The sequence below is a fragment of the Typopeltis vanoorti genome, chromosome 18, assembly GCF_054136105.1.
Source record: "Typopeltis vanoorti isolate ZY-2024b chromosome 18, IOZ_Tvanoo_1.0, whole genome shotgun sequence".
Lineage (NCBI taxonomy): Eukaryota > Metazoa > Arthropoda > Arachnida > Uropygi > Thelyphonidae > Typopeltis > Typopeltis vanoorti.
Genome location: NC_143566.1, coordinates 6984576 through 7010925, shown reverse-complemented (window position 1 = coordinate 7010925; position 26350 = coordinate 6984576). Strand labels below are relative to the sequence as shown.

Sequence of the window (26350 nt, the reverse complement as noted above, 5' to 3'; positions counted from 1 at the left end):
CACTGTTATTCAATCTGTACATTAATGATATTGGGAAGGATTTGACAAGTGACACACGGCTATTTGCTGATGATGCAACGATAGGTAGGGTATTCAGGAATGCTGCTGATATGCATACTTGCAGAATGATTTCAATAGACTGGAATTGTGAGCATGGGAAAATGGGTGTCAGTTCAATCTCAGTAAATGTAAAGTCATTCACTTCAGCATGATTAGATATCCAATTTTGTATTATGTTGATGGGATTAGGCTTGGGATCTTTTGGTGTTAATAGATAGGATGTTCAGGGGTCATGTGGCAAAGATTGCAAATACAACTCAAAAGATAATTGCAATGGTGAAACGAACGTTCACATGTAAAGGTAAGGATGTTATTTAGCATCTTTACAAGGCACATGTCTGGTCTCCTGGTTTCCATTGCGATTTTGATATATCGGAGAGAGTGCAAAGGAGAGTGTTAAAAATGATATCAGGATTGTGGACTACTGATTATTATTGAGAATTTATAGATTGCAGACACTAGCAAACAGGAGAAAGAGGGATGATATGATTGAGACTTACAAACTTCTGAAAAGGTCATACAGGATTTCAATTGATGGAATTTTTCAATGTATGGAGGGTGGAGAAAGGACGAGAGGGTATCCTTGGAAGCTGAGAATGAAGGCCACCAAGAAGGGTGTGAGAGCTAGAATTTTCTCTCATAGGGTGGGGTGTGATTGGAATGAATGCATGCAACTGTTAGATAGGCCTATATTCTGACTTTGGGCCCTATGGAAAAATCCTGATATACTAAGGACATCATGAACCAAAAAAGTTTAGGAACCACTGAATTAAATATTAAATTAATAATTTGGGAACTAGTTTCTTCCTCACATGTAAACAAACCCACATGTATGAGTTTGTTTTTATGTTCTGTTTGTTTGAATTAAAAGAAAGAGCACAATAGTTTCTATAACTTGTTATTACAGTACAGGGGTATTATTACACTGTATTATTGCCACACATGAGCCATTATAGGTGTTTCCCAATGTGTGGATAATGCCTCAGATGGGGGAAATTTGAATCTTTTTGGGGGAAATTAGAAAATGATGTTGCATTCGTCACCTCATCACCGATATACTCAAAAAACTCATCATTGTCGGCGATAAATTGTCAATGTTGCAACCATGACTTTCCAAGAAAAAAAGCTGACATCACTAGTACAGCAGTCAACTTAAATACGCTAGCAAGAAGAACTCTTAGAAAAGCAAAATAGTGAGTCTGTTACTCTATTCTATGAGTCTATTCAAATTTATACAATGGCATGGCTTTCTGACGAGACAGAAATGAAATTCAACTAGTTTTGCAAAAAAAAAAAAATACTGTTGCTCTTCCTGTCGTCATATTTAGTTGAATGTGGCTTTAGTACTGTAGATGACTTGCTACTGAAAAAAGAAATCATCTGGATATCACAAACCATGGGGATTTGAGATTGAAAATGACTAAATTGGTACCTCAAATAAAAACTCTTTGCACCAGACACCAAGTGCACGGATCGCATTAACTTGGATTTTATTTTTCCGATTTCAGTTTAATTTATGTTTTATAATATAGAAAGTGTAATATAAAATTTATATTCATTGAAGAAAGTCATATTAAAAATAGTTTTATCTATGTTCCTTTTTTATTTAAAGTACATATTTATATTATACTTTTTCAGAACTTGGCCTGACTATTATGCTAGAGGGGGCATCAGAATCTTTGAGCCATTGATGTGGGGCATGAAAATCTTTGAGGCGCTGAGGTGGGGCATGATCCAAAAAATGTTGGGAAACAGTGCATTATAGTATTGTTATTATTATTATTACCATTTATGCGCTGTTAATCTGGGATCTAAGTTTCATACAAATCCGACCTAAAGACATTCTCAGGAACGTATCTCATTCATAACCTGGGAAATGCCTGCACAGTCATTTAAATCAAAAGTTCCTCCTTTCCCAGCCCAATACCCACATACGGTACTAATGTACTATAGTTTGATCAACCAATGTATATGGGCTCAACATTAAAAAAAAATAAAATAAAATAATAAATAAATGGCCTTATAGTATTTGAAGCAGTAGAGAAATGACCCAGGCAATAAAAAACTAGCATAGTAAGGAAAACAAAACTGGAATATGAGAAGAGATTTGCCTTGTGATCTGCGGAAAATCCTAAGGAGTTATTTCGTTATGTAGCAAAGTAGCTGGAAAAATGTCTGTGGGAGAATGACGCTGTTAGGTGAAACTGGAAGTCAAGTGACCAATGCAGATGACAGTGAAGTTGTCTAATTATCACTTTATTGGAATGTTTCATCCTTTGAAAGTACATTTTATTACTAGAAGAATGGGGACGATTCAATATAAGTGCATGAGGAGAGTGTTTAAAATTCTGAGTACGATGGATGTCCGTAGTGCAGCGGGATTGGATGGGATTTTCTACATGTTTGAGAATGTACTGTGTGAAATGAGAAAGATGCCCAAGTAGTAAAAGGAGGGTAAGATAGCATTGCATTAGGGGTGATAAAATAGAGGTGTGAAACTATAGACTGACCAGTTGCATTTCTTCTGTAGTTGTTAAGATTTTGGAGAAATTAGTAAGTGATTGTATAAAGCACTTGGAAGATAAGTGTGGTGTTATTTGTGAATGTCAGCATGGATTTGTTGACACTCTTTGTGCAATCTAATTGCCTTTTATGATAAAGTAGCAAGAGTTGTTAATGAGGAAAAAGCATATACTGCCTTTTTTTTTACAAAACCATTTTGACAGGCTGCCACATGATAAGCTGATATTAAGTTAAAACATATGAGTTTAGATAGCAGGCTAGGGAATTGGATTGGAAATTGGCCAGCTGATAGAGATACCAGAGAGAGTTGTGTTCTAGAGAGCAATGGCAAGGAAACAAATGGTCACGAGTGTTTTTCCAGAGGGCTCAGTATTGGAATCTCTACTGTTTAACCTTTATGTCATTGACATTGCCAGTGTATTGTGTATATTGCCAGTGTATACAACAGTGTAAAACATGCAACTGCATACAAAATCATGTTAAGACTTGTCTAAATGTGTCTTAGCCATATTAGCATGTGGGGGGTATAAAATGGTAAACTTGTGTCACCTACCACCCATTATTTTATTAAAAATGGCAGAGCAACATGATATCCCAGAATCCATGGCTTGGAGAGCCATTGGTTGATTAGAAGCTGGACAAACGCAGCAATCTCAAAGTGTAATTTCGCGACTTTGGAATCACTTCCTGGAGATGGGAAATGTTTGAAATCGTCTTCATGCCATAGGTTTATATGCTCGAAGACCAATGGTTTGCATTCCACTTACTGCAAATCACAAGAACACCTCAACTGGACAAATGAGGATTGGGCTGGTGTACTTTTTAGTGACGAGTCCAGGTTCAGTCTGCAAACAGATAACCAATGTATCTTGATATGGAGTGAATGTAGAACAAGAAATAATCCACGGTTTGTTCGTGAAAGACCTCAACATTAAGGTGGGAGTTTGATGGTATGGGCTGGAATAAGTATAGGTGGCCATTCTGATCTCTATTTTATCAGAAACGGTTCCTTAACAGCCCAAAGGTATTGCGATGAGATTTTGGAACCTATAGTTCGTCCATATGCTGCTGCAATTGGCCAAGAATTAATTTTTATGGATGACTACGCTTGTCTACACTATTCAAATGTTTGAGGAAGATGGTATTGAACGAATTGACTGGCTGCCTGTTCACTGGAGTGTAATCCAATCAAACATCTCTGGGATGCTTCAGGTGGGCACGTTTATGCTCTACTGGTGCCATCACGATTGCTTCAAGAGCTCAAAATTGCTCTTACAGAAGACTGGGGAAATATCCCACAAGAACTGTGTGATCATCTTATCCGGTCCATGTAATCAAGATGTACTGGTGTTTTGGCTGTTAATGGAAACCATACACCCTATTAAAAATTAACAAAAGCGTTTTTGGCTATTTTGTTTTTATTGTTGTTAAAATTATTTCATGCTAACATGTATAATTGTTAAATTTGTCATAAATATCGATTATTTAAACAATATCTCATCAATTACACCCTATCCATAAGTAAGAAATATTTATTCATGTGTAAAGTACCCAATAGTTATAATTATTTACAGAAATTTATAATTATCCGACAGAAACTAAAATATCTAAAATACCTAATTGTTTTGTGTATTATTACTTATAGTGCTGATGGTTTGGTTCTTCAAGAGGATTTGAATAAGCGGGAAAGGTGGGCAAATGAATGGAGATATTGTAAAAATCTCACATGAATGTTTTTTTATTATGTTTCTTTCTTACAGTTTATATGTTGACGAGAATTTTATTTAATGAAAATTACATTTTTTTATGTGATTTGTTATTCAGGATTTTAATTATGTGCTTAGTATTATAGGAACTGCTATGTGGGTTAAATAATGGTGATATAAAATAATATATATGTGGTTATAAGTAAGAAAACTTGCTTAGTGAACATCACAATTCTTAAGAAATAATGTAGAAATGTTGAATGTATAAAATAAATTATGTTGTTTGCCTATAGTGTTTGCATCTCACTATTATTGTGATTTATGACTCTAATAACAGCAATTACATGTGATGTCGAGTTTTGCCTTGGATCTTGGGAATGGTCATGCACATTGGTTGTTGTTTTTTTTTGTAGAAGAGCTGTCATTAGATAGGAAAAATGGCAGAAAATAAAAGATTTGTTGCCCAGTAACAGGTAAGCCAGAAATTAAAGAAGAAGCAAGCAGGAGAGCAGAGCTGGAGAAGCTTAAATAATCTATGGAATTAAGTTCAAAGAATGTCTGAGAAGTTTTATATGATTTCGGAATTACATTCCAAGGATAAGCAACTGTATAGCCAATTTATGCTGGATTAGAGGCAAGTGATATATATTTCCAAGAATAATTTTGAATCTGCAGTAAAAGTTCTAAAATTGGAATTGCATTTTCGAACTGCTCAAGTAATGATGTGTTCCTGTTTGCTGGTGAGACTTTTTCTTCAAGCTATTTCGGATAATCGGAAGAGAGATGTATTAAAAGAAGCTTCTGTATGGCTGAGTGAGATTACATAAATAGAAATACACTTTTATTAATACAGACCAGTATTTTACAAATAAACATTTATTAAAACCTACCAGTTTCGCCAGCAAACTGTCTGGCTTTTTCAAGGTATTACGGAGATATGAAAGTAAATGCAAATTAAAAGGAACATAAAAAACGTTGTAAACCAAACTAGTATCTATGGTTACACGTTTCGCGTGACAAAGATGGCTTATTGTTCTTATTCATTATCACGTATGCGCGTTTGTTGTAGACTTGCAATGTGATTACTGGCCAGCTGCAGTTCAGATTGACTGAGAGAGAGGATCAAGTTTTTCCACGAACTGTTGAGAATTATACCCTGATTTCTGTTGAGGTTTCCGCCGGTTATTAGTACTATTGTGGCTTCCTTAATAACCGGCGGAAACCTCAACAGAAATCAGGGTATAATTCTCAACAGTTCGTGGAAAAACTTGATCCTCTCTCTCAGTCAATCTGAACTGCAGATTGACTGAGAGAGAGCAATGTGATTACTGGCAGCTGGCCAGTAATCACATTGCAAGTCTACAACAAACGCGCATGCGTGATAATGAATAAGAACAATAAGCCATCTTTGTCATGCGAAACGTGTAACCATAGATACTAGTTTGGTTTACAACGTTTTTTATGTTCCTTTTAATTTGCATTTACTTTCATATCTCCGTAATACCTTGAAAAAGCCAGACAGTTTGCTGGCGAAACTGGTAGGTTTTAATAAATGTTTATTTGTAAAATACTGGTCTGTATTAATAAAAGTGTATTTCTATCTATAAAAACGACCAAAAATGTATACCTTGAGATTACATAAGTTTAACTTAATACTATTTTCAGTATGTGTTTGTATAGATATCTTGTTTTGTTTCTAAATATGAGCTTAATTATTTTAAAAATAGTCATTTAATTATTTCTGGTTGTTGTTATCTGTTCTAAATAAATATCTAAAGGGGATAATGATACGTATAGAAACAGTGACATTTTTATCCTTTATGCTAATGCCATGAGTATCTAGAATGAAGGAGATAAATTGGTGTCGCTGATATCATCAGTGTGGCCAAAGATTACTGGAATCTCTGAGACGTGGTTGACGGAAGATGATATAATAACAGGAATCGAAGTAGCAAGGTACAGCATTTTTTGGCAGGATAGGAAGGGAAAATGCGGTGGTGAAGTACTGCTTATGATAAGTGATGACATGTCCTCTAAGTGTGGGGGGCTTTGGAAGGCAGTGACACTAATGGTTTTGAAAGCATATGGTGTGAGGTAGAGGTGGGCAAGACAGGATGTTTAGTGGGGTGTTGCTACAAGCCAGGGAGCACAGAGGGGTGGGAAGCAGGAGATGTTTAGACAGTTGAGCTTAGCAAGTGCAAGAAGAATGATTGTTATGAGAGATTTTAACTATATCAGTATAAGCTGGGAATAGGAAAATGCATGTACTAATAAGGGAATGGAATTTCTAGAATTCTAGAGGGACAAATGTCTTAGGCAACATGTAATAGAGGGAAACAAGAGGTTCAAGAGTCTAGGATTTGGTCATAGCATCAGAAGAGCTGATCATAACTGAGATGACATTTCTCCCCCTAGTTAGAGAGAGTGATCGTGTGGTTTTGACTTGGAAAATGAATAGACATACAGGAGTATCAAAGAAAAGGGAATGTATATGGAATTATAAGGCAGGTGATTATAATAGTCTTAGATATCAACTTGGGTCAGTTCCATGGAAGGAAGAATTCGAAGGGCGAGATATCATTAGTGCTTGGAAAGCTGTGAAGGAATATTTGTTAGCAACAATGATAAGTTGTATTCCACGAGTGAAGAAGAGAACACTATTTGGTGTAAAATGGATGACAGACAATATCAAACAGGAACCGCAGGGGGAAAAGAGATTATGGAAGAGATATAAGGAGAGGGTGGAGAGCAGATCCATGGAGAATATAGGACTCAGGCCAGGAGAGTGATTAGTATGGCGAGGAAGGCAAAACTGGAATGTGAGAAGAGATTGGCATTAAGATCAAAAGAAAATCCTAGGGAATTTTTTAGCTATGTGACAAGTAGGAAAAGAAATGACTGTGGAAGAATGACATTGAGGGATAAAAATGGGAATAGAGTGACTGATGCATAGGACATAGTGGAATTGTTCCATGAACACTTTATTGGAGTATTTCATTCTGGAGAAATAGGTTTTAATACTAGAGGGATAGGGCAGGTTCGAAGTTCAAAAGTGCAAGAGGAGAGTATGCTCCAAATATTGAATAATCTAGATGTCAGTAAAGCTGTGGGACCGGATGGTATTTCACCATGGGTTTGTTTTGAGAGAATGTGCTAAAGAATTGACAGCTCTGTTGACCTGGCTTTTCAATGAAAGTCTGGCTAGGGGAAAGGTATCCAAGTGGAAAGGAAGGAAGGTAAGATAGTGCCTCTTCATAAGGGTGGTAGCAGACTGGAAATGTCTAATTATAGGCCAGTTTGTGTGTTATCAGTGGTTGTTAAGGTTTTGGAAAAATTAGTGAGGGACCATATACAGCATTGGCCAGATGAAGGTAATGTTATCTGTGAGAATCAACATGGATTTGTTAAGGGGCACTCTTGCTTTAGTAATATGATTGCCTTTTATAATAAAGTGACAAGAGCAGTTGATGAAGAAAAGGTATATACATCCATTTTTTTTGGATTTTGCAAAAGCATTCGACAAGGTGCCACATGATAATCTGATACTTAAGTTGCAGCAAATGGGTTTAGATGTCGAGTTAGTCAACTAGATTCAGGATTGACTGTCTGATAGGTATCAGAAAGTTGTGTATGGTGGGGCAATAACAAGGAGGCAGAAGGTTACAAGTGGGTGGGGGGGGGGTTCCACAGGTTACTGGTATCTGTATTTATTTTTATATTTTTATCTATGACATTGTCAGTGGATTGCAAATGGATATTCAGTTGTTTGCAGATGATGTGAAGCTGCACAGGGTTTTCAGTAATAGTGCAGATGGCAGCCCTGTAAGAGGATTTGAATAATCTGGATATTGTTCAAATATCCAGATTATTCAATGGGCAAATGAATGGGGTATCGGTTTAATGCAGCAAAATGTAAAGTCTTGAAGTTTGGGATACATCGATGGGAGGCTGCATATTCAATTGGAGATGCTGTACTGGAGGAAGTAAGGGAGAAGAGATCTGGGGGTGATGATTGATAGGGAAACTGAAATTCAGGGAGCATATTGCAAAGGTGGTGAAAGTAACCCAGAGGATTGCTGCAATACTGAGAAGGACGCTGACCTGCAGAGATAAAAGAGTTATCATTTCGTTGTATAAGACTCACTTAGATTACTGTTCTCATATTTGGTCCTCAGGATTTGAAGGGGATAAATTAACTGTGGAAAGGTTAACTAAACAATGTTAATTATGAGGATTGGCTGAGGGAATGTGGACTGCAGAGTTTGGTGGATAGAAGAAGGAGAGGTGATATGATCGAGACTTTTAAACTGTTGAGAGGCAGTTACAGGGTTGACACTGGGAAGTTCTTTCACTTGTTGGAACAGTGGGTAAGAGTGATGACAAGGTGGCCATCCCTGGAAGTTACGAAAGGTATCTGTGAGCAAGAAAGTGAGGAGTTGTTTCTTTGCATGGAGGGTGGTTGAACTGGAATGCATTGCCTGATAGTATTCTTGTGTAGAGGCTTAAGTGCTGTGAGGACATTATGTTGGAGGTTTAATGGATTTTTTACAACACTCACAAAGAATTAAAATAGAATTTAATACTTCCTATATTTCGTCCTAGTCACTAGGACATCTACGGGGATTACAAAGACAATTAGTGTAACATGCACACAAAAACTTACAATACTAAGCCCAACCACGTGGGTGACAATAAAGTCCTATCTAGGTGGAGCGCCCTCTAAGGGCAGTTGTAGGTGGCCTGGAATGTAAGGTGGGACCTCTGGTGATGACTGTTTCCCAAATCTTCGGAAGCTTAATGCAACCGTATTTGTTAAGATTTGGTTGGTTTTTGAGAGCTGCTGCTGCTTCTAAGAAAAGTCTCTCTTTCTTGAATTTGCTGTGGTGGAGCATGGTGGTTTTCTTCCATGATACTCTGTGGGTGGTGTCCAAAACGTGGTCAGCCAAGCCTGAATGGCCATAGTTGTGTTTAACGATGTACGACTTGTGTTCCTCCAGGCGGATGGATGCTGATCTGCCTGTCTGTCCAAAGTACACAAGCTTACAGGAACAGGGTACTTTGTAAACTCCAGGCAGAGAGAGAGGAGGGAGCTGATCTTTTGTAGAACGGATAAGGGTAGCCAGTTTGCGGTAGGGCTTATATGCTGTGTGTAGGTTATACTTTTTTAGTATCTTGGCTATTTTTTCTGAAGTGCCACGGATGTAGGGTATGGTGATGGCATTTTTGAATTCTTGTTGAAGAGAGGGACGGGGAATGGGGGAGGAATTTATTATTTTTTTGATGCTGTGTTCGCTATAGCCATTGGAGAGGAAAGTTCTGTGTATGTGGTTAAGCTCAGTAGTGAGGGCGGTTCCACTGGAACAAAGATTGTGGGCTCTCTTGGTAAGGGTTTTAATGGTGCCATATTGTTGTGAGGGGTGGTGGTGAGAGAGTTTGTGAATGTATCTGCCTGTGTGTGTGGGTTTTCTGTATACAGTGAAGGCAAGTGTATCATTAGGCAGGCGCGTGACTAAGGTGTCTAGGAAGGGTAAACAATTGTTCTTTTCCTTTTCCATAGTAAACTGGATTCTTGGATGTAGGCTATTGAGATGACCAAGGAAGGAATCTAACGTGTCTGGGCCATGAGGCCAAATAGAGAACACATCATCTACATATCTAAGCCAGATAGAAGGTTTGAGTGGGGCTGAGTCTATGGCTCGTTTTTCGAAATCTTCCATATAGAAATTGGCAAGGGGGGGTGAGAGGGGGGAGCCCATGGCGGTTCCCTCTATCTGCTTGTAGATTTTGTTATTCCAAGCGAAATACCCAGAGTTGATGGCAAAGGAAAAGAGATCTAAGATGTCAGAGGGAAAAACGTTTTCTAAGAGAGATAAAGTGTCAGTTAATGGAATATTATTCAAGGTTAAATTTTCTGTGAGGGCTTTAAAGTGGGTCGAGTTTTTTATATAGGAAGCTGAATTTCCGGTGAGGGGGGATAGAGAGTTGGCCAGCTGTTTAGACAGTCTGTAACAAGGTGCATTGGTGGCATCTACTATAGGCCTGAGTGGGGAATTAGGTTTGTGGATTTTTGGTAAACCGTATATTCGGGGGGGACGGGAGCGGAAAGGTTTAAGTTTTTTCGTGACGTCGGGGGGGCCAGGAGGTTACTTTTTTAAGTAAGATTTTTCATTTCTTAACTTGCGTTTTTGTGGGGTCGTGTTCTAGCGGGATGTAGGTAGTGCGATCACGGAGGATAATGTTCATTTTACGATTGTATTCGCTGGTATTAAGGACAACTGTGGCATTACCTTTATCCGCTCTGGTGATGACGATACTTTTTTCTTTGCGTAGTTTCTGGAGAGCCATGCGTTGGGAATAAGATAAGTTACTTTTTGGAGGCGAAGAGTGAAAGAGGATGTTGGCTACGTCGAGTCTGATGTTGTTGGCTACCTCCGACGGTAAGCGAACGATCCCCCGTTCGACGTTAACCATTACATCGAGTACCGGCACTTCTTTCGGGGCGACGGCAAAATTACGGCCGAGGCAAAGGGCGCTGACGGCATCATCGTTGAGCCTTTTGGACGAGAGGTTTATTACTGTCTGGAGCGGTTGAATTTGTGGTTGTGGCTTGTCTTTAACCAGGTTGTTGTATTTCTTGACGTGTTTGTTTTTTATTTTCTGAAATTCTCTCTGTGCAGAAGTTTCCGAAATGTCAGAGAGAATTGACCAAAGTTCAGGGTTAAGAACGGTGGAGAGCTCCGCTTGTAAGGAGCCAATGGCGGCGTTCGTCACTGCGAGGACGGCACGAGTAGAGGCGATTTGTTCGCGTAGTAATGCTAAGCTGGCACGTTTGTATATCCGGAGTGCTTTTTTGGAACGGAAATTGATCTTCATTTTAACACATTTCGGTATCACTCTTGTATCCCGACATCTTTTTAAAAAGGCCAGCCTATTAAGTTGTCTAGATAGTCGTAGTTTTGACTTACCGTATTGCTTGGATTTGCGTGCTAACTCTTCTCCATGGATGATTAGAATTCTTGTGTAGAGGCTTAAGTGCTGTGAGGACATTATGTTGGAGGTTTAATGGAATTTTTACAACACTCACAAAGAATTAAAATAGAATTTAATACTTCCTATATTTCGTCCTAGTCACTAGGACATCTACGGGGATTACAAAGACAATTAGTGTAACATGCACACAAAAACTTACAATACTAAGCCCAACCACGTGGGTGACAATAAAGTTGGGCTTAGTATTGTAAGTTTTTGTGTGCATGTTACACTAATTGTCTTTGTAATCCCCGTAGATGTCCTAGTGACTAGGACGAAATATAGGAAGTATTAAATTCTATTTTAATTCTTTGTGAGTGATGTAAAAAATCCATTAAACCTCCAACATAATTGCCTGATAGTGTTGAGAGCAAGAACGGTCAATGAGTTCAAGGAGTGGTATAATAGACTTTGTGTTTCCTAGGAAGGTCCTCTCATGGTGAGTCTCTTGACTCCATGGAGGCCTGGATAATAAATAATAATAATAATATATGTTTAAAGTGAATATTGTGAAAATAAAATTTCACAATATTCAATATTCAGTTTAACGAGTGGCATGTAGTTGTATTTCTAAAACAGACCTCCCATGATGATTTTTATTAATACCATAGAGATCCTGAATAATAAGAAACAGTTTCATCAAGTTTATGGCGAGTTAATACTGGAGCTTTTGTGTATCCTAAGTATCTCGACATATGGAGTTAGCATTCAGTTTTAACGTTCTGAATGTTGCTTATGAGTGTTATCACATTTGAATCCAATTCTCTTTGTTCAGTACACCAAGGAACTTAATTAATACTTGTAAAAAATTTGGAATAAATTTCTTATAGCAATTTACCATTCTAGTAAAAATAAGCACACTTTTTTAACCATTTTATGTCATTTTACAGGTGGTATATCTTCTCTATTAGACGGAGTGTAATGCCTGTATTACTAATTTTATGATCTAAAGACTCAACCTCTTTAAATTTTTTTTTTTTTAATTATATAGGCATAAGAACATTTTAAGGATAAATTTGCTTCATTTAGTCTCTTTAAAATTTGTTTTAGGCTTTTACATTGGCTACCTTATAGTGATAAAGTCTTTTGAAAGCATTAAAAAAATCATCATGAAAACAAATGACTTCATTAGGGATTAGAATGCCATGACAGAATTTTTTGCACCTTCTAATAATAACCTACTTAACTGGAATTTCGGTCATATGATGGTAATTATGGAGTATATTTTGTCTTCCTTGTTCAAAGGAATCTGAACGTATCAGAATTTTAACCTAGTTTTGTGCCTCTTTTAAACAAGATCGATAATTCCCCAGTGTTACAAAGTAGTAGAAAGGTGATTAGTTTTGCTAACGATAGTTTATAAGTCTAAGAGAAGTTTCCGGAGTGTTTTCCTTTTCCATTAAAATGGCTGTTGTAATGAGTGATATTACTATTATTATTAAACAAACCTCATGGAGTCAAAGACTCATCTAGGAGGTCCTTTTATCTCACACACATTTCATCATACCGCGTCTTAAACACGTTCAAACTCCTTGCAGACACCACACTCTCAGGCAAGGCATTCCAATCACTCGCAACTCTGCACGAAAAAAACCTGCCTCTCACTCCCCTACTCACACCCTCCTTATACAGTTTCCAGGGATGACCTCTGGTTCTCCCCTGATCTCCCACTATTCTCTGTAGAACTTCTCCACCATTGATCCAATAACAACCCCTTACCAACTTGTAGGTCTCTATCATATCTCCCCTCTTCCTTCTCTCCACTAGACTCTGCAAATTACATCTTTTCAATCTTTCCTCATAATCAACATTCCACAGGTCAGAAACTACCTTAGTCAGTCGCCTTTGGACCCTTTCCAACATCTCTTCATCCTTCTGAAAACCAGGTGACCAAATCTGGGCACAATAGTCCATGTGTGGCCTAATCAAAGTCTTATACAATGGAACAAGAATCTCCCTACTTCTACACGTCAGTGTCCTCCGCATCATTCGCAGAAGTCTTTGTGCTGTCTTCACAATTTTGGCGATGTGTCCCCTAAATTTTAGATCCTTATCCACTATCACCCCCAGATCTCTTATTTCCTCTACTTCCAACAATATATTCTCACCAAGCATAAATTCTGCATCCCATCTTTGTTTTCCAAATTTTAAAACCTTACATTTTGCAACATTGAACTCACATCCCCATTTGCTTGCCCAATCACTCAATTTATTCAAGTCTTCTTACAAGGCCACAACATCTTCACTACTCTTTATGGTTCGTCCCAACTTTGCATCATCTGCAAACAACTGAACATCTCCATCCAAATCTTCGCCAATATCATTAATATACAAGTTAAATAGTAATGGCCCTAAAACAGATCCCTGAGGCACTCCACTAGTGACCTTCCTTTTCCTGGATATTGCACCCCATACACAACTTGTTGATACCTATCAGATAGCCAGTCTCCAATCCAATGCACTAATCTAATATCCAACCCCATCTGCTCTAGTTTGACTGTCAACTTATCATGAGGTACTCTATCAAAAGCTTTTGCGAAATCCAAGTATATTACTGTGTATCCTTCTCCTCTGTCCAAGGAAGCAGTCACTTTATTGTAATAAGTAAGTAGATTACTAAAACACGACCTCCCTTTAGCAAATCCATGCTGTCCATCAAAGATTATACAATTGTTGTCAACCCAACTCTGGATCCTAGTTCTCACAAGCTTCTCCAACAACTTAACCACAACACCTGACACACAGATAGGCCTATAGTTTGATGCTTGAGTTCGATCACCTCCTTTATGAAGTGGCACAATCTTGCCCTCCTTCCACTCTTTAGGGACTTGACCAAGTGCAAGACTCGTATTAAAAAAATATGTCAAGGCAGGTGTCAACTCTCTGGCACATTCCTTCAGAATACGCAGTGATATATTATCAAGTTCCACAGCCTTATTTACATCTAGTTTACTCAACTCCCCAAACACCTCTTGCTCACTTATAGTCAGTCTCTCCTCCCCATCATCAACTGCTCTTAATCTCTCCATGAAGTCACATTCACAAGATTGAAAGATCTTTATGAACTGCTCATTAAGTATCTCCACCACACATTCTGCAACAGCATCTTTATACCATTTCCTCCAATCAATGTCATCCTTCCATAATCATTCTTTCTTTTGCTGGCTATATATCGAAAGAACTCCCTAGGATTCTTTTTAGCTTCATTAGCTAACTGCTGTTCATACCTCTCTTTAGCTACTCTCACCAACCAAGTCACCCTCCTTGCCTGGTCTTTGTAGACCTCATGAAATTGGTTACTTCCACTTCTCTTATGCTGCCTCCACAATGCCCTTTTTCTCTGTATTGCATGCTTAATCCCTTTATTCATTCATCTCACACCTACCCTATTTAACCTTCTCACCCGTGGTATACATTTAGACATTGCGTCCACTAAATATTTTTTGAAAATCCCCCAAGCTGCATTGATCTCTTTTCCAGCTAACTCCTCATTCCATGCTACACCTGCAAGCTGTCTCCTGAACTCTGCATAATCACCCCCCTTGTAGTTCCACATATACCCTTTTTTCACAGGGGTCCTTGCACTGCTGGCAACCACCCAAGTAATCACCTCATGGTCACTTTCACCAATTGGTGGATGATTTGATACCTCATTGATAATTACATCCTCCGATGAGATGACCAAATCCAAGACACTTAATCCTCTTTTGCCCTCTGTTACATACTGTCTGAGGTAGTTATCCCTCAAAAACTCAAGAAACTCATTTTCTTTACTTCCAGTTGCTATCTCTTCATTCCAGTCTATATTGCCATAATTAAAATCACCCATAATGATCACCCTTTTCTTATTTGCTTGGCTTATTTGACTATACATTTCACTATCACCACCATCCACATTACCAGGTCTATAACAACATCCCACCAAGTATTTGATTCTATTCACCTCTATCTCACACCGTACTGCCTCAAAACCACTGGCCCCCCCATTTCCCTCTTGCATCTCTACCTTGTATGGACATAACTCTTTCTCTATCATCAATAGCACTCCCCCTCCCTATTTACCCCTTCTATCCTCACGAAACACATCATACCTTTCCATCTCTATTCCTGTCAGGATGTCATCCTCACCTAACCATGTCTCACTTATTCCGACAATCTCTGGGTGCACAGATGCAATTAGTGCAACCATTTCATCCGCCTTGTTTCTTATACTTCTAGCATTGGTATACAAACACAACAACTCATTTCTGGATCTACAGCTAGTTCCACTGATACCACTCACTTGATGTGATCTCTCCATGCTGGACTGGGGCCATTTCCCTTTCTGCTTCTTCATTTTAGAACCCTTTGCAATTCCATCTGTTTCCTTTTGATCCTTGATCATCCCATTACTTTCCTGTCTACACATGCTCTCATCTCCTCTTGGAGCATCCAGCTTTCTCACGCTGTGTATCCCTGTCCATCCTGAGCCTCCCCATTTCCCTGCTCCTCTTGCACACCCATTCTCTCATTTTCTATACTCATACCACTCACTTCCCCATTCAATATATTTCAGTTATCCTAGCTTTGCCCTATTCCGGCGATAATTTTCTGAAATTGCTCCATGGATTTCAAAGGAGTTTGTTATTGTCTAATATAAATATAGTAATTTGTACTGAATGTTCTACAGCATTAGATTATGCCATTTGAAAGGTTGTGCTCTGAGAAAATATTAGGAAAAAATGCAAATGCTGATTTAAAAAAAATTGTAATATTTTCCTTTCTTTTGTAGTTGTTGCTAATTTTCAGAATTTACCACTATGATATCTTTTACTTTTGTTTTCTTTCTTATCAGTTTATATATTTGGTTTTGGATATTCTCAGAGTCTTTAAATGACATATTAGATTGTTATGGCATCCTATCAAAAGAGCATTCTAGTTCAATTAAGTATACTGCACCATCCAAAAATTACAAGCAAAGCATGCATCTCAAATAATAAATTTCAAATAGTTCTTGTATTTTTAGATAGAAAAAACTAGCAAATTATTAAATTATAATAGACTTCCAAAAGATAGCAAGGAATTGAAATGAAAGTATTTAGCAGCTGAAATTAATAATTCAAAATACTAATAATTATTTTAACTCAAATATAAGATAGAAGAATGATTATGATAGGTTAGATTATGTTAGGATGACAATAATTGGAGAAAATGGTATGAAGGCAACTTCATACCATTCCCAACTACTGTGGAGGATATAGTTGAGATATTTAGTGAGGAGTTCATGACGGTCTTTCATCCTTGTTTACTGTGACATCATGCAGAGTTTGAGAGAAGTTGATGATGAAGAGGAGAGACTGACTGTGAATCAGGAAGAGGTATATGGGGAATTAAGCAAACTCGATGTTAATAAGGCTGTTGAACTTGATGATATATCACAGTGTGCTTTGAAGGAACCAAGGAGATGACATTTGCCTTGACATATTTGTTTAACATGAGTCTTACGTTGGGCCAAGTTCCAAAGGAGTGGGAGGAAGGTAAGATTGTACTACTTCGTGTAGTACAGGAGAGAATTCAAGCACCAAGTTATAGGCCCGTCTGCATATTCCCAATTAGTTCCACAACCTTATTAACGTCAAGGTCATTTAATATTATAAACACTTCTTGGTCTACTGTCTGTCTTCTGTGCTCCTTCCTACTGTTATTCTGCACTACTCCTAACCCTGTAACATTATTATTAAAAATTAAAAATATTTAATAATTAATAATAATTATTAAAATTATTATTAATAATAATTTTATTATTATTAATAATAATAAAATTAGTATTATTAAATAATAATTTGTAAATAATAATGAAAAAAATAATAAATATTGTTATGAATCTACTAATAGAAAACGGTCTAGAGACTATGAAAGCCAGCTTAGTAGATCTTGTGCAAGAACTCTTTGACAAACAGAACAAACGATATATAAAAAAAAAAATATATATATATATATATATATATATATATATATATATACATACATACACACACACACACATATATATACAGGGTTTTCGGGATAAATTTGACATATTTATAATTAATTATATTTTTCCGTAAGTTACATGTATTAACACACACTTCTCTTCATTTAAAAGTTTGGACCCTTCTTCATTCATATACAAGATGTCAGAAAGGAGGATGGATAGCTGGAACCCACCTGAATCATGGAAGAGAATAACTTGTATCATGATGATTCGTGCCCGCCATCAAAATAAGGATATTACGACTGCTGCCCAATGCTCCCTGAATACAGTAAAAACAATCAGGCATGAACTAGAGACTTGCAATGGTGACTACGAGGATGTAGCAAGAAGAAAGACCCCTAGCAGACGATCTGATTGCGTTCGTACAGCAGAATTCCTCGCAAATCTGCAGGAACAGGTGTTGAAGAACCCTGGCATTGGAATTCGGGCTTTGTTCGTGGAGTTGCTAACTGTAGTCAAGCCCTGGATAACAAGGGTAGCCAATGGTAGGCCGTATGTATGGCAGCAGGATTCGGCCCCTTGCCACACCTCTGGGAAAAGTCAAAAATGGTTGTCTGAAAATTTCTACGACTTCACCAGTCCAAATGTTTGGCCTCCAAACTCCCCAGACCTTAACCCCATGGATTATTTTGTATGGGGCGCAGTTGAAAAAGACACCAATCGCACTTCCAGTAATACAAAAGCCCAGTTAATGGATAAAATTAAAACAGTTTTTGCGGCCCTTCCCAGGGAGACTGTAGCATCAGCTTGTTCGAGGTTCCGAAGCAGAATTGAAGCTGTGATCGATGCTAATGGTGGTTATTTTGAGTAAATCTTGTTGATAGTATTGTAATTAACTCTGCCTGTAATGTTTTTTTGTCAATTCATTAAATTTAATAGATACAAAGAAGATTTTCTTTTTCCTTACGAAACTGTCAAATTTATCCCGAACACCCTGTACATATACAAAATATATATATAAAAAAATATATAGTGAATATGAAGATTTGGTCAAACATAATAATTTAGCAGTGATAGAAGTGTTGCAAACAGTAAAATACATTAAAATCAGCATTAACACACTAACTGACAGGCAACACAATTTGATGAAAGAGACATCCGAACTCCGTCAAGAACTTGATTCCCTAAAACTACAATACGAACATTTAAATCAGCAACAACATAAAGAAGATGTTGAAAGTTTATTTTTCACTTGGTTAGACTATAATAAATTTAGTTTAATCCTTTATCCAAGTGTGAGCAAACAAAGTTTGTGCCTGAAGTTTTTGGAGTGCAAAAAAATATTTCTGCACTCCAAAATGCAACACCTTGCACATATTGATATTAAAACTACAACCCCATTCTTTTGTCCAAGTAAAAAGTCTATTCAAATCATCCTGAAGGGATTCAGCATCAGCAATGCTACTTATTATTCTTCTCAACTTGGCATCATCAGCAAATAACTGAAAATCTCCAGTCAGTCCACATGATATATCATTTACAAACAAGTTCAACAGCACGGGCCCAAGAACAGAACCCTGGAGCACACCACTGGTTACCCTTATTTTTTGAGACATTGCTCCATCATACACAACTTGATGGTATCATTCAGAAAGCCAGTCTCAGATCCATCTGAAGAATATACTGTCTATTCCCATCCTCTGCAGCTTGTACACCAACTTATCATGTGGTAATTTACGAAACTTTTTTGCAAAGTCTAAGAATATCACTGTATATGATTCTCCATTATTTAACACACTTATCACCTTATCATAAAATGCAAGTAAATTACTGAAACAGGGCCTACCCTTCATAAATCCATGCTGATCATCGTAAAGGATTATGTCCATCAACTTAATTCTGTATATATACACCTGTGTTTCTTTCACTTCCAATTCTCCTAATACTTGCCTCTCTTCTATATATTGTACTGGATCATTTATACCAGTATGATATACGCTGATCAAGTACTCATTCATTAAGTTCATTAATTCTGCTATATCCTTTGCAACTTCAGGTCTGCTGCCATGACTATTTACCAATGTTAGTCTGCCATAATTATTCGTCCTCTTGCTTGCCATGTAGCAGAAAAATTCCCTTGAGTTAACCTTGGCTTGACCAGCCAATCTCCTCTCATACTGCACCTTTTCTTTCCTCACCATGCTCGTCACCTTTCTAGCCTGCACTTTATACTCTTCATGGATATGATCACTACCAACTGTTTTATACCTCCTCCATAACATTTTCTTTTCCAGCACAGCTTTCCTGATTTCTCTGTTCATCCATTTCACTCCCACTCTATTTACTCACTTAATCCTCGGTATGCAGTCATACATTGCTTTTGTCAGATACTGCCTTTTGAGTTTCCATGCATTAACATCTTTTCTGCTCAGCTCATCAACCCAACGTACCGATACTAACTGACTACAGAGCTTCCTATAATACAGAAATTCCACAAACTCGCTCTCCTTGTTCCCATACACTATCTCCTCTTTCCAGTCTATGTTCCTGTAATTAAAGTCTCCCATCAGGATCACCTTCTTTTTACATGCTCAACTAATTTGCCTAAATATTTCACTATTAGTATTCTCTGCATTCATTGGCCTATAACAGCACCGTATTATTATGTACTAAGCTGTTTATTTCAATTTCGCACCACACAGCTTTAAAATCTGTGTATGCACTATCAACTTCCACACGTTGCAGACACTATTCCTCTGCAATCATTAACAGCACTCCCCCACTTCTTTTCCCACTTTATCATTCCAGAAAATTATATCTCCTTCTAATTCTATTCCTGACATCACATCCTCCTCAGACAACCAAGTTTCACTTATTCCAATTACTTTTGGACTTACTGGCTCAATGCCACAAACTCAGCTCTCTTGTTTCGAATACTTCCTTACATTTGTTTATAAACATAACAATCACATGTGTTTGAAGCCATTCTTCCAGAACCAACATTCTCTATTCTAGCTGCTATACTACACCTCTCTCTTCAGTTTGACCACTCCTGTTTCCCTGATCCTGACTGTGATTTCCATTCTTACCTGTGTCATCCTCACCTTTATGCATTCCATCACCTTGTGCTGCTGCAGCCACATGTTCAACCCCATATCCATCTTCCTCTTTCTGCACAATCTGTTGATTTGTGCTATCCTGTTTCACAGGGAGATGGATCATTTGCTACATTAACTTCTTGACTCTATGCCTTCTCAGAAAACAATGGCCTCTCTAAATGATGCCTAACATCAGATCCATTCAAAATAATCAAACAACTTTATACCATTTGAACTTCCCTTCAAATTCACTCCACAGATTTACAAATTTGAACCCACTTTGCCTCACAACTCGGCCATCTTACTCTTCCTTATCGCTGCTCTCCATCTCAACTCACTGTTGTTATATCTGGGCTACATGCCTACGGCTTTCCCAACAATACTATTCTTCTTTACTTGCTGCAACAACTTCCTGAAGTTTCTCTCAACATTCTTCTTCTCCCCAACTAAGTCATTTTTTCCTATGGCTACCACAAAATTTGATGCCTGGTATTTCCTTTTCTGGATTGCATCAGTTATTTGCTTTATTGTTCCACCAGGAAACTATATTTTGTGCACTTTGTTAGTAGTCACACGTCTACTGATTGAGTCCCCATACACTGATATATGACTATCTTTTTATTCTTATTAACTTCATCCTTCTCATTATCATCAGCCACTCTCCCTCCTTTAACTGTTTAATATCCTCTTCCAGATGTTTCATTTCACTTTTCATATTCACTAACTAACTCCTGCCAAAGCTCTTCTACTACGGTCCTGATGTTTGCTCCCATTTCTGATCGCTTTAGTCTATCCAGACATTTTTCACATGTGTTAATGCTTTCCTTTTTCTCATTTATGCAAACATGAAATATTCTAATGAAATACTTAAGCATTTCTGCTATGTATTTTCAGGATATTACACCCATGTCCCATCTTAAGCAACTAACCTCAGTATTTCTTATTCATCCGAATGATATAATCACGTAATCACAAGAAAGATATTTATTTAACCAAATATTTCGGTCTGGAAATAGCAGACCATCGTCGGTGGTATTACAAGAACAGTTTAAAAAATATACAAGCTAGAATACTAACAATAGATCGTTGAAATTAGAACATGCCGCGTGATGTTATATCACTAAGTATGAAACGAAATATTTTGAAGTAGAAACATGATTGAATTTGCTATTAAAAAAAAAAAAAAAAAAAAAAAAAAAAAAAAAAAAAAAAAAATTAATGAGTAATCTTGATTAGTCTTTCCCAGATTTTTGATATAGATATGCAGTCATTACGATTCAGGTTGGGATGATGGAGCAAGGCCTCCACGCTTTCCTTGAACAAACGTTCGAACCTGTAACGGGATCTATGTAAGAGGCGCGTCTTGGACCAAAGGATGCTGTGGTCAGTTTCAATCCCGTGTTGAGCCAAACCAGACTTTTCAGGTTTATTGTGAAGAATGGATGATTGATGTTCTTGGATTCTTTTTTCAAGAGAACGTCCAGTCTGTCCAAAGTAAGAGAGATCACAGTTGCAAGGAATTTGATAAACTCCAGGAAGAGATAAAGTTGAGCGTTTGTCTTTAGGAGAAGGAAAATGAGAAGACAATTTGTTAATAGGAGAATACGTAGCTGTTAAATCATATTTCTTCAAAATTCTTGCGATAGGTTCTGAAATACCGGAGATATAAGGAATAGGTACTCGACGTATTGAATCTTTGTTGTTTTGTGGAGGATTATAAGAAGTAAGAAGACGTTGAATACTTTTTTCAGAAAAGCCATTGAGTTTCATGTGTTGCTGGATAGTAGAAAGTTCTTTCTGTAGATAATCAAAAGTAGAACAATTAGAAGGAACAGCCATGGGAAGTCCTCTTTCTCCAGCTTTAGCCAACTTTTATTTAGAACATTTAGAAAAAGTCCTCTTCACATCTAGTTTCCCTCTACCATCTTTTTGGGTAAGATATATAGATGACATATTTGCTATTTGGCCTCACAGTAAAAACACTTTATCTTCCTTTTTAAACAGTATTAATTCCTTACATCATCGCATAAAGTTTACTATGGAATTAGAAGAAAACAACCAGTTATCTTTTTTAGACGTTCTCCTCATCCGATCATCTTCAAATATTCTTACAACTACAGTATACAGGAAACCAACATTCACAGGTCGTTATATTCTGAAAGAATCAGCCCATCATCCATGTCATAAAACAGGAATTATAAAATGTCTCATCAAAAGAGCCAAAACTAATTGTTCTACTTTTGATTATCTACAGAAAGAACTTTCTACTATCCAGCAACACATGAAACTCAATGGCTTTTCTGAAAAAAGTATTCAACGTCTTCTTACTTCTTATAATCCTCCACAAAACAACAAAGATTCAATACGTCGAGTACCTGTTCCTTATATCTCCGGTATTTCAGAACCTATCGCAAGAATTTTGAAGAAATATGATTTAACAGCTACGTATTCTCCTATTAACAAATTGTCTTCTCATTTTCCTTCTCCTAAAGACAAACGCTCAACTTTATCTCTTCCTGGAGTTTATCAAATTCCTTGCAACTGTGATCTCTCTTACTTTGGACAGACTGGACGTTCTCTTGAAAAAAGAATCCAAGAACATCAATCATCCATTCTTCACAATAAACCTGAAAAGTCTGGTTTGGCTCAACACGGGATTGAAACTGACCACAGCATCCTTTGGTCCAAGACGCGCCTCTTACATAGATCCCGTTACAGGTTCGAACGTTTGTTCAAGGAAAGCGTGGAGGCCTTGCTCCATCATCCCAACCTGAATCGTAATGACTGCATATCTATATCAAAAATCTGGGAAAGCCTAATCAAGATTACTCATTAATTTTTTTTTTTTTTTTTTTTTTTTTTTTTTAATAGCAAATTCAATCATGTTTCTACTTCAAAATATTTCGTTTCATACTTAGTGATATAACATCACGCGGCATGTTCTAATTTCAACGATCTATTGTTAGTATTCTAGCTTGTATATTTTTTAAACTGTTCTTGTAATACCACCGACGATGGTCTGCTATTTCCAGACCGAAATATTTGGTTAAATAAATATCTTTCTTGTGATTACGTGATTATATCATTCAGTCTTATGTCGCAAGTATCCTTAAAACAACAAATTCTTATTCATCCATTCTTCTAAAAGCAACATAACTGTAGAATTCTCTAGATTTTGTTTTACTTCTTTGACAATTCTCCTTTCGTATGCCAATTTCTCATTCCTCACTACACTCATCACGTCGAATTATGCAGAAACTCCTGCATGATTCATCCATTTCACCCATACTTTATTTACTTCAGGAATACAATCTGACATTGCCGTAAGTAATTGATTTTAGACTAACTCCCAAGCGCTGCTAATTTCTTTCCCCTTCAATTGTTCAGGCCACTCAATTTTCACACATCTATATATCTATTATTTAGTTCCATGATCACTGTCTCCAATTGGTGGTATTATGGTGATATCTTGTATTATCACTGTATATATAATTGTATTGTATTATATATTGTATTATCACTGGTTATATATCCTTACCTATCACATCTTGCTGTTGGTCATGGCATACATTTGCTCCTACTTCCAGTCACCATGCTTTTTACTTACTACTTACTTATCTTCTTCATGGCACATAAGACCAAATTCCATTTCCTTGAATTATCTCTGTTTTGTGCCAGTAATTCTGTTTCTTTCCAGCTCTGCCAGCCAGCCATTTTCATTTCCTTTTTGGTCATTCTCTGCCAGGTTGGTTTAAGCCTTTTTCATTTCCTGCTTTATTCTGGAACCTTGTTAAAGCTGCTCCTTAGAATCTCTCTCTCTCTCTCTTTCTATTCTCAGTACCTATCCAGTTCATTTCCATCTGTATTTTTTTTTTTTTTTTTAAATTTCAGTGCTGTTAACTTTTTTCTCAGTCAGTTTATATAATTCATCATTTGTTGTATGTTGGGGCCAAACTATTCTCAATAGTTTTTGCAAACATTTTATATGAAATCTCTTTAATTTAGCCTCATGTTTTTTTTTGGCCAGTTTCGATGTTTCTAATCCATATAATGATATTCTCTTAACATTATTACTATTTGGATAATTTCCATATATTGTTCACTTTTTTGCTTTTGTCAATCTTTAAATTATATCCCTGTTATTTCCAGCTCTAGTATCAACATTAGCTCTCAAATATGTAAATTCTTTACCTTTTTGTACTGGATGTTGATCTGTTTTAATTTCTTTCTTTTTGCTGTTCAATTAAAAAAAAAAAATTAATTAATCCAATTTATTTTAAGACTATCCTTTTCTGCTGTTTTATAAAGTGCTTCTGATTTTACTTGTATGTCAATGTATTTGGTTGACATCCAAACTGTGATCTTGATCTTCCAGTTGCGATATAAAATTCCATTTAATTCTCCTTTTTTTATACCTATAACTTTTTCTATAATCTATTAACTATGTTAAACAGCAATTCAGACATTACACAACCTTCTCTCACACCAGTCCTTATCTCAAACCATCCTGACTCTTTTTGTTATGCAGCAACACAACTTTTACTTCCTTTATACATTTCTTTCATCATTCTTGCCTATTTATCAGGAATTCCATAGTTTTTAATAATTATTTGTAATGTTTAGAAGAAACACACGTATGAACCACAGTGAAAATTATTTAATTGTAAATATTTCATCCTAAGTATCTTAGGACATCATCAGTACAGTATTTAAACAAAAATTAGGAATAACATACAGTTAGGGCGCATGATTACAATAGAATCTCATGAAAACGTGCATAACGTGATAAAGTAGTACAAAAAAAAAAAAAAAAAAAAAAAAACGTTAATTATTTAACACAGTTTTGTATGATAATTTCCCCTACTTTAGGAATAGTAAGAACGTCGTTGCGGTTTAGGTTTGGTCTGTGTAGTAGGGCTTCAGAACTTTCTTTGTATAAACGTTCATGTTTAAATAAAGATCTATGTAAAAGTTTAGCCTTTTCCCAATGGATCCTATGGTTTGGATTTTCAATTCCGTGTTGAGAGATATTCACTTTTGAACCCAAACCAAAAATTTGGCTAAGATATGTCGATGACGTATTTGCAGTATGGAATCATCCCGAACCTGAATTACAACTGTTTCTAGATAAAATTAACCTTCTTCATCATTGCATCAACTTTCGTTAGAAAAAGAATCTGCACAGGGTATCTCTTTTTTGGATTTACACATCAAAAGAAAATCAGACGGTTCCATTGCCACTTCCGTCTTTCGCAAGCCTACATTCTCAGGTCGCTACATTCACAATTCTTCTGCTCATCATCCATCTCAGAAATCTGGCATTATTAAATCACTAGTTTCCAGAGCACACAAATTCTGCTCCTCTGAAGAATCTTTGAACCAGGAATTAGAAGTTATCAAAAATACAGCCATCCTAAATGGATATAATCCCAAAACAACTCAAAAAATCATCAGTCACTTCTGCATACATCAAACCAGACAGGAAGAAGTGCATAGGATTCCCATGCCTCACGTTAAAGGCATCTCAGAACGTCTTTCTAAAATTATGAAGAAATACAATTTTGCCATTACTTACAAACCTATCAACCAAATTTACAACTTATTACCTTCTCCTAAGGACAAATTCTCACCCTTGATGTTACCTGGTGTTTATGAGATTCCATGCTCATGCAAATTATCTTACTTTGGACAGACAGGTAGGTCTGTTCAGAAACGCATCTCGGAACATCAAGACCACATTCGTCTTCTTAAACCGCAGAAATCTGGCCTCTCTCAACACGGAATTGAAAATCCAAACCATAGGTTCCATTGGGAAAAGGCTAAACTTTTACATAGATCTTTATTTAAACATGAACGTTTATACAAAGAAAGTTCTGAAGCCCTACTACACAGACCAAACCTAAACCGCAACGACGTTCTTACTATTCCTAAAGCATGGGAAATTATCATACAAAACTGTGTTAAATAATTAACGTTTTTTT

General features: G+C 36.8%; 1 protein-coding gene across 1 annotated transcript in view; it reads left to right on the top strand.

The window, feature by feature from the left end:
• Window positions 1-26350, top strand: part of LOC150096475 (ciliogenesis and planar polarity effector 1-like) — a 614243-nt gene that overhangs the window by 479418 nt on the left and 108475 nt on the right. The window contains exon 17 of the mRNA XM_090408080.1: window positions 4229-4273. Coding sequence (XP_090264206.1) covers window positions 4229-4273 — 45 coding nt within the window. The remainder of the gene's footprint in view (window positions 1-4228; window positions 4274-26350) is intronic.